The 15,207-nt window shown below is 52.4% G+C and overlaps 1 protein-coding gene and 1 long non-coding RNA gene across 5 annotated transcripts in view; one reads left to right on the forward strand and one right to left on the reverse strand.

Annotated features, from left to right (window-relative positions):
* Positions 1-9,639: 9,639 nt before the first annotated feature.
* On the reverse strand, positions 9,640-12,710 carry LOC308055234. The gene is made up of 2 exons (XR_013924492.1): positions 12,637-12,710; positions 9,640-11,789 (listed from the first exon to the last, which is right to left on the reverse strand). It is a non-coding gene; the product is annotated as an uncharacterized lncRNA (long non-coding RNA).
* Positions 12,711-12,786: 76 nt separating this feature from the next.
* Positions 12,787-15,207, forward strand: part of SLC48A1 (solute carrier family 48 member 1) — a 35,333-nt gene continuing 32,912 nt past the window's right edge. For 3 of the 4 annotated variants that reach the window (XM_080368926.1, XM_080368925.1, XM_080368924.1), the window contains exon 1: positions 12,787-13,038. In XM_080368926.1, coding sequence (XP_080225052.1) covers positions 12,900-13,038 — 139 coding nt within the window. In that variant the 5' untranslated portion in view covers positions 12,787-12,899. The remainder of the gene's footprint in view (positions 13,039-15,207) is intronic. The other variant, XM_080368927.1, reaches the window with a different exon arrangement.

A 15,207-nucleotide genomic window follows, 5' to 3' on the forward strand; every position in this document is an offset into this window, starting at 1 on the left:
ACCATGCCTGGAGCCTGCTCTCACGTGCAGCTGTTTGGTCCAGGATCTCCAAGCCAAAGCAGGGCAGCTGCTGCGTAACTGTCCTCTGTGCACCCCCACTGCCCCACTCCCCCCCCCCCCACCTCAGGATCTCGCTAAAGGACTCCCAGCTAGTTTCACTGGTAACCCAGTATGGTCACTGGTCCCAGCTGGGGAGGGAGAGATGCAGCAATGCAGGGGCTGGATGAGGCCTGACACTACCTGGAAAACACTTCAAGTGGCATTTAAAATGCACAGTGAAGCAGTTCCCCGTCCTGTAGCACTGCTGGTCCCATTTCAATGCTGAGGCCCCACGGACAAGGCAGACGTGGGTGGGTTGGATGACCTGGGGACTTGGGATGTTGTAGGAATGGGCACCAAAGTTCCCATTTGATTATTATGCTGCAAATGATGCATCTTCTGCACCCCTTTCTTGAAGCCTGGCACAGCGGGGTGCACACACAGACTGTACCTGGGAAGTGCAGGCTCCTTCTGGCCCTTCTCATGGGGTGTTTTATGTATTTACAACCTTAAACATAATGCCCTTTCCCAGGAAACTACCAGTGCCAAAAGCTTTTCCCCCCTCGGCCCTGGGCCAAGTGCCATGCTGTGGGCACGGACGGTGCAGGGGAGGTGACACAGGGATGGTGGCGCAGAGTCTGCCCCAAAACATGGCTGCGAGTGCTGTGCCAGCGCCTTGTCCCAGCGAGCTGGGGCTTCTTACTTTGAGTCCCAGCTTGTTCTTTAGAGTTGTCTGAGCACCTCCACTGCCTGCGCGTGCATCTGCCTGCGCGTGCATCTCTCCTGTGCCACACCAAGGGTGCCAGGGAGGGCTCCGAAGCTTTTTCCAGGCATCCACCCGCTTCAGGTGGCACTGGGTGTGCAACACTCTATGAGATATTTTGCAGCCCCTCCCAGCCCCTATGGCCCATTACAAAGGAAGTCTCCTCAGCCACAGCCCACTCCTGCCGCAGCTCAAAATGGGTCATTGAAGGAGAGTTTGGCACTGGCAAAGGTGGCTTGGGGTTCAAGCAACCTCCCTGCTGCTCGACTGCCTGTTGCTGGCTGGTAAAGCCTATCTGGGAGCGATTCTTGAGAGCTGCTCCTGCTCACAAGGAGCTGGTGACGTGACAGAAATGCTGGTGGGGCAGTGGGCCAAGATACGGCCTTGCTGTTGTGCTGAGGGAAGCTGCTGGCTCCGCTGCTGCAGGGAGGAACCTTTGGAAAGCTCCTTGGCCTGATGGAAAGAGCTCTGGGCTGCCTTGCGCTTTGCACATCAAGGATCTGCTCACCTTTGATGGGCCCCTGGGTCTTTGCTGACATGGGTGAGGGATCCCTGCCTTGCACAGACATGCCCCCCATGCAAATTACAGCTAATTAAGAGAAGGAGGAAGAGGTCTGAGGAGGGCAGGAGGCTCTTGGAGCGGCATTTCCCTGAGGGAGCCCTACTCAAGCAGCTGTGTGATGCAGTACAACAGGCCAAGGACGTGACACCTGCCTTGGCCCCACCAAGGACCGTGGGTGGTTCCTCTCCCTCTCCCTGCATCTTAGCTGATGCTTCCACCACCCCATCCCATCCCATCCCATCCCATCCCATCCCATCCCATCCCATCCCATCCCATCCCATCCCAGTTTAGACCCAGTGCTGAAGGATGCCCTGCCACTCTTGCCGAAGTGCTCTCCCTGCCCCTTTGCTGCCATCTCCTCACTTCCTCCCACTCTGCATTCCTGGGAGCAGCTCCCAGCCCCGGTGGAATTTAGAAAACTTTCCAAGGCTGTGGCTGGTGCAGCTGTGCTGGCAGCGAATGGCATGGAGTGGGCCCGCTTGCTTGTGAAGCAGGATGGTGCATGGGGAGCTGGGGTGGCAATCCTCCACAGAGACCCCACAGCCACTGTGTGCTGTGGACGTTGCTAGAGGTCTGAATCCCTTGGGAAATCGGGAATTAGCATCCCACCATGGGCCGGTACATGTTTGAGCATCTCCCAGAGATGGTGGCTCTGGAAACTGAATTACTTTCATCCAGACCAGTGTCCTGTCTTTACTGGACCAGTGAGACGCTTTAGGGCCAGAGTGTGAGCACCACGCAGCAGTGCTGTATGAGGCACTCCTACCAGAGCCAGCAATGTATGGCACAGGAGTGCCATGGAGCTATGTGGAACACTGCTTATCCGATGGCAGAGATCTCTGGGCCAGCAATGGCCAGTGTGGGATCCTGCTGCCAGGCATGGAGAAACCCAGCATCCAACAACCCCAGCTGCTACTGCTGCACTCTTCCAATTCTCCTGCAGTTTTTCCAGGTGCAATCCAGATGCAGGAATGCTGAAGGATTGCTGCTGTGCCACAGCTGCACACCTGGCCAGCATGCCAGGTCACTGGCTTCGGCCGCAGGGACACATTTCCAATGGGCTGCACCAGCTGCCTGAGTCTGATTAGCTCCGAGCAGAGAACTCCTGCCTTGCCATAAAATGCAAACAGAGCAGCTCTGCTTTATCTGGCTCTTTATCACTGTATTTAACTTGCTCATTTTATCTGCACTTGAATAATAATTAATCTCCCTGAGCAGGCAGGCATGGACCCATGGAAATGCAGCTTTTGTGCAGAGTATGTGCAGCTTATGGGACCTGCTGGAGCCAGGTGATTTTCAGAGGGAGGGGTTTTGGCTGCTGCTCACAGATCTTTCCCAGTGAATCTGGTGGTGCTGGTGTTGGTGCAAATGGCTGTTTGACCTTTCAGATCTCATCAGTGCTCAGACCTTCAGTGACATGGGCTGGGAGAGATGCACATCCCACAACAAAATCCTCCAGGCTTTGACCTATGTGTTCCAGGACTTGGATAATTCATAAGAATGGCTGTTACCACCCATGTTTTGGCCAAAAAGAAAGAAAAAATAATAATTTCCATTTTCATGGGTAGTTCAGGGCACAAATGATTTATTGTTTCTTTGCCACCTCCTGCCTCCCTGGGATTTACTGCCCCTGGTGTGGGTACCTCAGCCCTCACAGGCAGGCTGAGTTCCCCTTGCAATGCTGGAGCCAAGGTCTCGTGGCTGCCAGTCGCTTCTCCACTGTTCATTAACACAAATCACTAATTTCAGGGCTGCTCTGACACACACCTACCTCCCGCCATTGCCAAGGGACCACGGTGGCAGCTACCCAGAGCCGAGCCTCCAGCAAAATGGTGTCTGTTCCCTGAGAGACGAGAAGCTCCCTGAGGTCTGGGAGCTGCGGCCAGCATTCCCAGTCAGCATCTCGACAATAAACCCCATCTGTGGGATCGGGAAACCTTTCCTGGCCCCTTCCCAGAGGCTGTAAATCAGAGCAAGGCTTGCAGGGTGACAGGCAGGGCTGGTGTTTCCTCCCTGGGGCTTGCTGCAGCCCCAACCACCCACCTCCAGGGACACAGCAAAGCCACCTCCCTGGGTGGTGGTCAGCAGTGGGGGCTGGGGGCAGCAGCTGTATTTTGTGGTTGGTCATTTCTCTGGTTGAGGGACTCTGCATTCCCAGGGCGAGTGCCCAGACGTTGCCTACAGCTTGAAGCTTTAAATAGCTGAACATAAATAAAGGTGGCAGCAGAGACAGTCTATCCTGGGGCGAAGCTGAGGGCTGGGTGAAAGCAATGGGCAAGGGGTAAAATCATGGGGTGCTGCCGTGGGGCTGGGGTGCAGCTCTGCTGAGCCCCCAGCAGTGCCCACACTGGGGGCTGCTGCTTTGGTGGGCACCACTGGCAGCACTACCCCAAAAGCCTCACTAGGTGTTTTCTGGGGTGTTTGCCCAGCCTCTCCCCGTGCCTGCAAGACCTGTGAGGCCAATTTAAAGCCCCCTCCACCTCCAGGCTCCTCTCAGGTTCCTTCGTAAATCAAATTGGGGATAAAATTGCATTCCAGGAACACAGTGAGCCGGCCCCGGTTTTCTGTGGGAAAAGCAGCAAACGCACAGTGTCAGCACTTAAATAAAGCTCAGGAGATGTCAGGCTCATTCTCTTTATAGCTCCGGGGCTGGCCTTTCCCACCGAGCAGCGGGTACCCGTGCCGGCCAGCAGCCTGCGGGTGCAGCAGAGCCATGCCAGCCCGGCGCTGTGGCAGGTGGCCATCAGGGGTTCAGGTGTTTGCAGGGCTGGGGCAATGGGTGACAGCACAGGCAGAAAGCCATGCACAGGAGTGTGCTGCGACCTTGGTGGGCAGGTGGCTTTGGGCTGAGCTCTTGACTCTGCTGCTTGTGAGCTGTGCAGGGATGGGGTTTATTTCCTGCAATAGGTTCCGCTTCCCGGCCATGCTGCGTGCCTCCTCTGTCCCCTGGCCAGCCGTAGGACTAGGAGCCATCAAGCTCCGTCCTGCTGCCTCCAGGCACATACAGGATGGCAGGACCCTGTGCCCTCGCCTTTTGGACACAACTTTGTGCTGGCTGATAAACACAAGTTAATTCTGCAGCAATTAGGGGCTAAGGTACAGACCCAGATTTACTTGTTAAATTACAGGTGGTGATGCTACTCCCGAGATCACTCAATTGCAAGCATTTTAGTGATGTGCTTGCAAACCAGGATCACATCAGCAATGCTCTCATCTTTCACTTGCCCCAAATTGACAGGCACAGGTTTCTGGAGCAGCTCTTTCAGCCTCCTTCCAAATGCAAGGAGCTTGGTTGCCTCCATGCCCAGCCTGCCAGGCTGTCACTGCAGCAAACTGGAGCTGGGCATCAACACCCAAAGGGGCTTCAGCAGGTGAGATAAGGAGCTCTGAGTGTCAGGTTGTTTGACAAAGCATCTGGTGGAGCTCAGAAATGCTAAATTGCGGCACTGGTGGTGGCAAGATGCACGGGGGCTGTGCTAAAGAGGAACTGCAGATACATGGGGCAGCAAAATACTGAAACTTGCTTCCCCTCCTGCAACCACTACCCAAAGGCAGGAGTTAAATGCTGGTATTTCCATTACAGCACCTATTTTTGGCATTGTTTCATGACAATGAGTGGTAGGGTCTGGTGCATTTGCACAGAAGAAACTCAAGAAGAAATGGCTGAACTTTTTGTATTACTGATGAATGTATTTCCTGGCAGATGGTTGTAGAAGAAATCTTTTATATTTATCATCTCTTTGGCTTACCAGGACAAGATAACAAATCAGTGTTGAAAATACGATTCTGGGGAAAATGGCTTTAAATTACTGCACTCTAAGCATGTTGTTTTATTCTTTAATGTAGCTACTTTATGTATTTCTTTTCCTCAAACTATATATATTTCCTTTTTATTGGCTAAGCCTTCCCTAATTTATATTTTCATTACTTTGATTAATACTACTTCCACAGTGACATTATTATTCCAGCGCAGTTTTGCAAGTGTCTTGTGGAAACACTTGGCGTTAAATAATCTTCGGATTTAGTCTGCATGATTTGTAATTTAATAAGCAGTTCCGCTCCTGCATTTTATCTCCTAATTGGTACAGAATTAGCAGCTCTTCTGGAATTAACACAAGCTATCGTATGCTTCTTTTTTGTTGCAAAGAAAACACAATAGGTATTATTTTAGCTGTAGTCGTCCAGCCATAACTATAGCCATATTAGGATCATTGACTGGATTGTGGCTCGAGCAGGAATATGCTGCCATGGAAGTGATGCTGCTCTTTTAGGAGGGAAGATTTCAGTCTCCCAGGCAGTTGCATTTCATACTACTTTAATTATCATTTGGTGAGCATGATGCATCTCATTCTCCTGGTATTTCCGTACCCAGTTTTCTTCTTCCAGTTCTTCCTGAAACATGATTCCCAGATTTGCATCTCCAAAGAGCTGTAAACACTTCAGATATGAATCCAGCAAGGGCTTATCATCAGCCTTCCAGAAAATTATGGTTTCCACCTTCATTTGCAGACAAAATATCTTTGAATCATGAACAATTAGCATTACGATTGGTCTAAAAGTGGCAGATTTCAGTTGGGAAAACCAAGATTAAATGAAGTCCTCAGCTGCATTGTGTTTTGCAGGCAGGCGAGTGCCGAAGCGATGCCAGGGGAGGGCAGCAGTGGCCATCAGCTCTGCAGAGCTGCGAGGTGTGTGTCTGCCTGGCACAGAGGGCAGATGCCCTAACCCAGTCTGTCACATGTAGATGTCAGCACCCCTGCACCAGCGGGTCTTGGTGCAGAGGCTGATCCCAGGCAGGTCTAATTTATGGACATGAACCAACCTAAGGATGAAAACTAGGCTCAGGGCCAGTTTTTACTGCTGCAAATGCACTGCTCTACCACAGCTCAGCCCAGCCAGGCTCATGTGATGGCTACAGCCCCTTGGAAATGTTGAAATTAAGAGGCTTTGCCTTACAAAGTCCTTTAGACCCATGGAAGAGACACCAAAAGAGACACTGGGTCACCGAGACACCACATTGCCAGAACAGACACTGAATAACCAGAACACCAAAATGCTGAGACAGAGAGACACTGAGACACGGCGGCTTGGTGGCATCTGAAGGACCTCCCCTAGCCCCAGCACCAGCAAATTGAATTACAGATCACTGTGGTTTTCACAGTGAACAGAGTCAGGTAGGAGCCCATGAGGAACTGGCAGGCAGTTGTGGCAGGGGGGTTATGGAAGGATTCATGAGAAGAGGAGGAAAAATGAAAGTTTTTCCCAAAGGGTCATTTTAAGACAGCATTTGCAACCCTCCCCCAAACCAGGAAGGGCTGGGACCTCCCCATTTCCGTAACTTTTCCTTCTTCCTTTTGCCTTTGAGTCTTTAATAATCACAGGGTCTAAATAATTATTTTTCCCAGTTATTCCCATATAGGAAGTGCTTCTTTGAAGGAGAGAAAAAAAAAAAAAAAAAGCCTCAAGGACAAAATCTCAAGAGATGAACAGGATAAAATACCAGCTCATTTCCAGCTTTCTGAAAAAAAAACAGGGCTACCCCCATCTCGAATGATTTTCCTCCTTTTGTTCCCAGATCCAGCCACCATCCAGCTTTTCCACCTGTGGCGTGTGGGCCGGAGGGAGGAGGAGGAAGGTGATCCCTCACCTGGTAAACACGGCTGTTTCCCAGCTGTTGCTGTGACTTTGCAGGCAGAAGCAATAACCAGAAGGAAAACTCTGCTCTGGGCAACCTGGCCACCAGGTGCTGGTGGGGGAGAAAAGGGCCAAGGTCCAGATCTCTGTGAAATTAAGATGCCATCTGGGGTTGCCTGCTGTTGTGGGCAGTGCCAAGGTGCTGGGAAGCCTGCATTGGCTTGAGAGGTGGAAAAACATCTCTGAAAAATGATCGTTAGGTTGAGAAATGCAAGCAGGCCAAATCTGAGCTGTTGAAGAGGAACCTCGGTATTCACATCCGAAGTGGTTACTCCTCCTTTCCCCACTTGCTCATTGCCATCTCACCTGCCTTCACCTGCCAGAGGTTTCTACCACTTGGAGCAGCACCACCCACAGACTGCCCCTGGTGGGGATGCTCCAGGGTAGAGATGTCCTGGGGTGGGGATGTCCCAAGGTAGACATGTCCTGAGGTGGGCAACAGCCGCTGCTGTGGACTCCTGCTAATGTGGAGCTGCCATAAACTGCTTGGGAAAGGTCTTTCCGGCTGCAGGAGGGGCTGGCAGCCACCACCACCACCACCATGCCCCCCTCCCCCCCCTGCCCCCCCCTGCTGCTCACGGCTCCAGCTCTCCTTGCAGTCAGCCAGGTCATGAAGCTGGGTTTAGCCTCAGACCGCATCCTGGTTTTGACTGGGATGGAGTTCACTTTCTTCTCAGTAGCTGGTGCAGTGCCGTTTGGGCTCTGACGTGGGAGCACTGTTGATAACACACTGATGGTTTTAGTTGTCGCTGCGTGATGCTTATACCAAGTCAAGGACTTTTCAGTTTCCTGGCCCTGCCAGCCAGAGGGCTGGGGGGGGGCACAAGGGGCTGGAAGGGGACACAGCCAGGGTAGCTGACCCAAACCAGCCAAAGGGATATTCCATACCATGGGACATCATGCTTGGTATATAAACTTGGGGGTTTGCCTAGGGGGGATCATTGCTCGGGGATTGGCTGGGCATTGGTCAACAGGTGGTGAGCAGCTGTACTCTGCATCACTGGTTTTCCTTTCTCCCTTTCCCTTTGGATTTTATTCTTTTCTCCACCTTGCCATTGTAACTGTTATAATTATTATTGTTGTTGTTCTTACCTGTTTACCCTGTTTAAATTATTAAATTGGTCTTATCTCAACCCACAAGTTTGACATTCCTTTCTGATTCTCCTGCCCACCCCTCTGGGTCGGGGGGAGTGAGCAAGTGACTGTGTGGTGCTTGGGTGCCGGCTGGGGTTAAACCACGACAGACTGCTTGCAAGGCAAAATAAACAGCTCTGCAGTAAACTGGGCATTAAACCACCCAGATGCCGCCTTCTCCAGGGCTATCGTGTCCCCATGTGCCCAGTCCTGTGAAAGCAGGGATTTCCTAACGATGTGATGTGAATCTTGCCCTGGAACATGACCAGTGACTGCTGGGCTAGCTGCTCCAGCTCTGGCTCATTGTGTCTGCTCAGTGAATCTTTTATTAGGCCATGCAAATTCCAGCAGCTTCTGATGATCTTGATCCCAAGGCCAGCTTGAGGTTGCTATTGCTTCCAGTGTGTTGGTGTCTGCCTGCCCCTCTGCTTGCCTGAGGATGCTCCAAACTCCTTTTGTCCAAGAACAGACATGGTCCTGGGCAAGGGTGATGCGGAGGCTTAGGTAATTGTGGAAACCACATCTCCTCTATCTTAGCATCCCCAAAAAGCTGGTGGTCAGCTAGACACAGTGCGGGACTCTTGTCCAGTGATTACATACATCTGGACAGGGAAGGAGGACCTATAGACTGATCATGCCCAGGCATCTCCATGCACACTCATCTTCTTGTTACCTCCTGCAGATTTGGGGTTGTTCCATGGATGGAGAGAATCCCATTTGCTGGGAGGATGCTAATCCAGGTGGCACTGCCTTTGTATCTGCGGATCAACATGCTTTTGCACTGTAACACCAAACTGATCAAAAAGCTGATTGCTGCCCATACTAAACTCTTTAAGCATTGAGGTGCATGCTCATGCCAGCTGCCAGACCTGCCTTCATGGTACTGGCAGGGATTTAAGGTGCAATGGCTTCTTGGGTGCGATTCTCCTGAGCTGGCTGAGATCTTTGCCTTGGGATGAGGTGACTCACGCCCCAAAGTGCCGATTTCTCTACTGCTGGCTGGCCCAGACACGCATGTCTGCAGGGCACCAGCCTACCAAGGGTGATGTCAAGATCTCCTGGGTGCCTATCACGACCAGCATTGCCGCGCTCACCCTGTTTCTGATGAAGGCATGCACACGCTACTCTCTTCTTCATTATTTTTTTTTTTTGTTTTTCCCAGCTGCAGCTCAACTTATTTGTGTGTTGATTCTGCTCCTGTGCCCTATCATGCATCTGAGCTGGCACTTGCACCCTCAAGCTGAGCTGTTTGACAGATCCATCCTCCAAACCTGCCCTGTATCTCAGCATCTCTGCATGATCTGCTCACACCCACCTGTGCCCAGCACAGAGCTGGGACACACCAACACAGCCTTGGGTGCCCAGGGGCACCTGGCAGCCCATCTCCCACTGGCTCTAAAGTCTCATCTGGTGGATAATTATTAATGCGGGAGAGTTGTTTTCTTCCCATCAGCGAAGGTGAAGTAGCACAGCACAATGAGTACCTTTAAAAATCAACATACGTTATCTGCACGAGGCCACTTTATTCTACTTTCCTGTAGAGGAATGAAGGCATTGGGTTGATTGACATTGATAACGTGCAGCTGTGGCCTTGCCTCAGCGGCAGTGGGTTGGTTGACATGGATGATGTGCAGGTGTAGCTGGTTCCTGCTAAGTGGTTAAATAGCCCTGGGGAGGGTGGGAGAGGGGGTTGGATGGAGGGGTGTGACTTGGTCTCTGGAGGAAGGTGATACAGCACAGACAGTAGAATCTGACCAGTGGTAGAGCCTTGTTGCAGCCTGATAGCTTGCTTGCGCTACAACAATTGGTGCCCTGTGTGAGGCTGAGTTGGACTCCAACTACAACACTTTCCAAGGCAGCATTTACTCTTTCCTGATATTTACCCGTATTGATGTCCTGTTGTTTTCTATGTGAACAGCCCAAGGTCTCTTGATACCATCACCCAGCCTGGAGACAGATTTACCTGCTTGTGATCCCCAGATCCCTCCACAGCCTTTTAAAAGACATGTTGACCACCTCTGAGGTCGGGCTAAGTGATAGACCTGCTCCCCTTAGTATATCTTCCCAGATGCTTCTGCATGACTTTCTGCTGTGGCCTGATCTTCCCTAAATGATCCATTTGAACCTTGATTACCTACAAAAACCCCAGAATTTCTTGTTTCTGATCAGGTCAGAGGATTCTACCTGAAAAACTTTTTTCCACAAAATCTTTTTTTCTTTGGCACCAGCCGTTTGGGCAGACTCAGCAGAGTTAGGATGACGTTACAGAAGTCATCTCCAAATTTCTGCTGGGTAATTGGCAGAAAGTAGGTGTGAGAAGAGTCTGGGCAGAGAGAAGGGAGATGGAGCTGACTTTACCTGTTTTGACACAGAATAGCGACTGGTGGTTGCTGATGTTGCTTATTGCGCTTTCAGGTATGTGCGCACAGCATCTGGATTCCTGTGAAGGCTGCAGAAGGCATCAGGAAAGAGGGGTTTTGCAGGTTTCAAGGATTTTATGCTAAAAAAACACTAACAGCATGTCCCTTCTGCAGGCAAAGGCACCCTGGACAAACAGGTCTTTGCAGCCATCCGTCCCAAGGGCACCCAATACTTTATTAATAGTCACTGAGTCTTTGAGTTCTGACTATGTTCAGCCCTGGGATGTGTCAGGCTGAGAATCAGTGTTGCTGAACCCAAACGAGCTGCAAGATTATCCACGTTTTCACCAGTGACCGTGATGTGCATTCAGCATCTCAGGCATGAGGTGTGTGTGGAATAATGTCTCACGACATGGTCCAAGAAATGCTGTTTCTCCTCTGAGCCCTGCGGTGAGCTCCCCCGTGAATTTTTCCAGGTCTTTAGCCAAGAATGTGATAAGGCTTCATGGGTCGGTCACACTGCATAAACATTTTCTGCTCTGAGATCCCATGACCTGCTCTTGAACTGGCAGAGCTGAATCCCCAGCCACATTTCTGAGCCCCAGTGAACGGGAGCACTTGCAGACATGCCATGACTGTCCTCATCATCATGGTCTCCAAAAAATGAGGATCCTCCACATCCTCCTCATGTTCTCTGATGCTTTGTCACTTGCTCCTCTCCACTTAGCACTCGTTGCACTACATCTAGATGCTGTGTCCAGTTTTGGGCCATCAATACAAGACAGACATCAATGAACTGGAGTGAATTCAGTGGAGGGCCACCAAGATGGCTGGAGGCTGGAGCATGGCTGGAAGCTGGAGTATGGTTGGAAGCTGGAGTTTCTCCATGAGGAGAAGCTGAGGAAATGGAGTTTGTTCAACCTAAAGAAAAGTCTCGGGGTCACATAACCTCCCTGAGCACCTACAAGGAGGTTATGGAGAAGATGGAGCCAGGTTCTCCATGGTGGTTCACAGCAGGAGGCTGAAATCATAGAGGTTCACATGGGATATGTGGGGAAACTCCATCCTTGGTGGTTTTCAAGACCTCGAGGGAAGGGGAGATGATGTTTCAGGGACGTTTCAGGCTGAAAGGGAAGGAGGCTGCTGCCATCTAGAGCAGGGAATCCTGTGCTTGTGGTCACGGCAGCCAAGCTGCACTTTCCCAGCCCTGGAAAGATCATCTTGGTAAAGACTAAGCCTGGAAAATTAAGGAAAAAACAGTATGAGCTGTAATAGAACAAGTAATGGATTCCCAGGCTCTGGGCAGAGCGTGTCCTAGCCATCCTTGAGTGGCAGGCAATGCGCCGCTGACATAAGTGCAATCAATAATTGATCTGAATGAAATAGGTGGGAAAAGCCCATTCCTGTCTCCATCCCTGCTGCATGTTTCTGCCCCGCTGCCCCCTGGGTTTAAGTGCAGCCAAACCCAGCCAACAGCTCAGAAAGTGAAAAAATGTTTGGGTGGGGGGAGAAAAAGGGAACAGAAAACCCCCTAAAACTATTTAAGAACCTTTATTAGGTGTCTTCAAACCACAATCCCACAACCGAGCAGGATGGTGCTGGTTGAAGAAGGAAAATGCCCCAAGAGAGGAAGTGAAAGCCGGGCAGTGAATGTCCCCAGCCCTCCCTGCTGCCCCAGCTCCCAGTGTCCCCCCGTGCCTCTTGTGTCCCCCCACCCAGCCCCACTGCCTCCTGACCCCCCATGATCCCCACATCCCCCCCATGCCTCCATGTCCCTGTCTCCCCACCCTGGTGTCTCCAGCCACTGTGTCCCCACGCCCTCCACGTCTCTTCTGTGTCCCCCTGTGCCCCCACCTCCCCATGCCTCTATCACCCTCATGTCCCCCTGTGCCCCCCACACCCCTGTGCCCTCACCCTCCCATGCTTTCATGTCCCGTGTGTCCCACACCCCCAGCCACCGTGTGCCAACTCCTCTATGTCCACCTGTGTCGCCCACGCCCCCGTGTCCCCACACCCCCTGTGTCCCCACGCTTCCCGTGCCCTTCATGCCCCCAGCCGTGTCCCCATGCCCCCCATGCCCCGACCCCCGTGTTCCCGTGCCCTTCACGTCCATCCCGTGTCCCTCCGTGTCCCCATGCTCCCCACGTCCACTCTGTGTCCCCCTCTCCCCACGCCCTCCCAATGCCCCCCCCAGCCCCCCCCCGGCCCCCCCGCCGTGTCCCCGCCCCCCACCGTGTCCCCGCCCCCCGCCGTGTCCCCGCCCCGGGCCTCCACCGGGTCCCCCGGCCGCCAGGGGGCGCGCCGGCGCGGGGCGGGGCCGGCGGGCGGGCGGCGCAGCGTCGCTGCGATGGCGGTGAGCCGGCTGCTGGCGCTCCGGCTGGCCTACGCGGCGGCCGGCGCCCTCACCGGCCTCTCGGCCTTCTTCACCTGGAGCCTGGCGCCGGCCTTCCGGCAGCCCGCCACGGCGGCGGCGGGGGGCCTCTCGGGTACGAGGCGGCGGGAGGGCCGGGGGGGTGCCGGGGCGCCGCCGCCTGAGGCGGTTCCCGCGGCGGGGCCCGCCGGTGGGCGCTGGGGGGGGGGGCGAGGGCGACGGCGGGGGGGGGGGCGCGACTTCGCCTCGGCGCGGTCGCGGGCGGTCGCTGGGGGGAGCGAGGACGGGGTGGGGGGAGCAGCTCTCCCCCGGGGACGCGCACCCGGCAGGCTGCGTGAGCCCGGAGCCCCCCGGGGGCCGTGCCGGGGGGTCTCGGCTCGCCCGGGTCGCCACGCGGCCTGTGAGCGGCGCGAACAGCAGCTTGTGCGGGCGCGGGGGTGGCGCCGAGGCCAGGCCGGCGCCTCCGAGCCCCTCGCCGCGGCAGCGCGTTTCGTTGCCTGCCGGTGGTAAAACCGGGCTTGTGGCGTGGGGATACAAAGCCCCGTGGGGGCGGGAGCAGAGCGCAAGAGCGTGTGACCGGGGGGCTCGGGTGGGCTGCGCTGTGGTCCTGGACGCCTGCGGGTGATGCTTTCCCGAGCTGCTCAGGAGCTCCTGACCTCCTGGAGGGGCTTGCTGTGCCCGTGAAGGGCTGCCTTGTAACAAAAACTCTTTGGGAGACTTTAGCTTACAGTGTTCGTTGTTTTTGTAACTTGAAGCACAAAGCCGTGGTTTGTGGGATGTGTTAACTGCATCTGTTGATGCTTGTCCCTTAGGAAAAAAGGAAATAGTCTATTTTATAACCTTACTGCTAGTAAAGATGGAATTATTCTTGTCTTCTCCTTGGTACCAAAAAGGTTTTTGCAACGACATCTAGCGAACTTTCTGTCTGTAGTGGAGTAGCTTCTGTTAATGATGGTGTATAACTTGTAGGGAGGCCAAAGTTCTAAAAGTTTGAGGTTTAAATTGTGTGTTGCCATCTGAGTAAGCCCTCTAGGCTGGTCAGCATTGTTACTGAAAAGAGGATTTTATTTCAGAATTACAATTGAAAACTTTGCTGACTTTCCTAGTATAATTTTAGTCTGTCAACTTGTCTTTGTGTGCTCTGTTTTTTCAGGAAAGAAAAGAAAAATGCCAGCCTCCTGCCATTTGTAGCCGCTGAAAGCATCTGCTCCAGGTGCTCTGAAGTAGGCATTTGGGCTATTTGTAAAGGCCAGAAGCTGTAAATTGCATCTTAATGTCCACTGAAATCAGTGAGATTCAGATGCCTGCATTGGTTGTGGATCTTAGCTAATGGTTGGGTTGGAGCAGAGCAGTCCTCTCGGTGTGTCAGCTTTGCAACTCAAGGTTTTCTCTGGCAGAATTCCTGGAGGAAGAATAGAAACTTCGTAAAGAATCTGGTTTACTTCTGGTATTTGGGCAACACCAGTGCTCATGTGTACCTTTTGGTATTTGCTGTGCTGTCAGGAGCAGCTGTGAGGTGTAGGGTTGTGGTTGTCTCTGCTTCCCCTCACTCCAAAAAGCTTTAATTCCAGCTGGGTTTGGAATTAAGCAGAGAACTTCTAACACTTTGCTTTAGTAGATGTCACAAGGGAAGCTGGAGTATTGTACCCCAGAAATGCACAAGGCAATAGCAAGTAATATTTTATGCTGCATGCATATACTGTATTACATTCACAGAGGAATTTCGGAATTCCACATTCTAGAAGGGGGCTGGTGAGAAAGCAGAGAGAGGAATCATCCTGTACTTTCTGTGCTGAAGTTACTTGGATTGGTTATCTGCTGGGAGAAGGAGGTTTGTGTTAATTACCAGGTAATTCAAGCTAGTTAAAGTAACAAGGAGGTAGATAAGCAAGAAACAAAATTTAAAAAATGGTCTTTTGTTAGGTTGGACTATCTGGATTTGCCTGCTCTCAAACATCTGTTGAATTGGATACAGGTAGAGTCACAGTAGGATCACAAAGCCTGAGAAGCAGATTAATAAATGCATGTTTTAGTGTTAGACAAAGCTGATTTAAGAGGTACCTGCCATGTTAAATTCATGGCTTCTTTTTCCTGCCCTTCTGCTTTGCTTTTCTACCCCCTCGATATTTCAACAGGTGAAATATGCCCCAGGTATTAGAGATGAGACTTGTATTTTAGGCTCCCACCCCTGAACTCTGAGAGTATGTAGTGTTCTGTGTCACAAACATTATCCCCACAAAGGAGGGGTCAGGAAGGAGGGGAAATAAAGCCACTTGTGTATGGG

Source organism: Falco punctatus, assembly GCF_963210335.1.
Source record: "Falco punctatus genome assembly, chromosome: 18".
In the NCBI taxonomy this organism is placed as follows: domain Eukaryota; kingdom Metazoa; phylum Chordata; class Aves; order Falconiformes; family Falconidae; genus Falco; species Falco punctatus.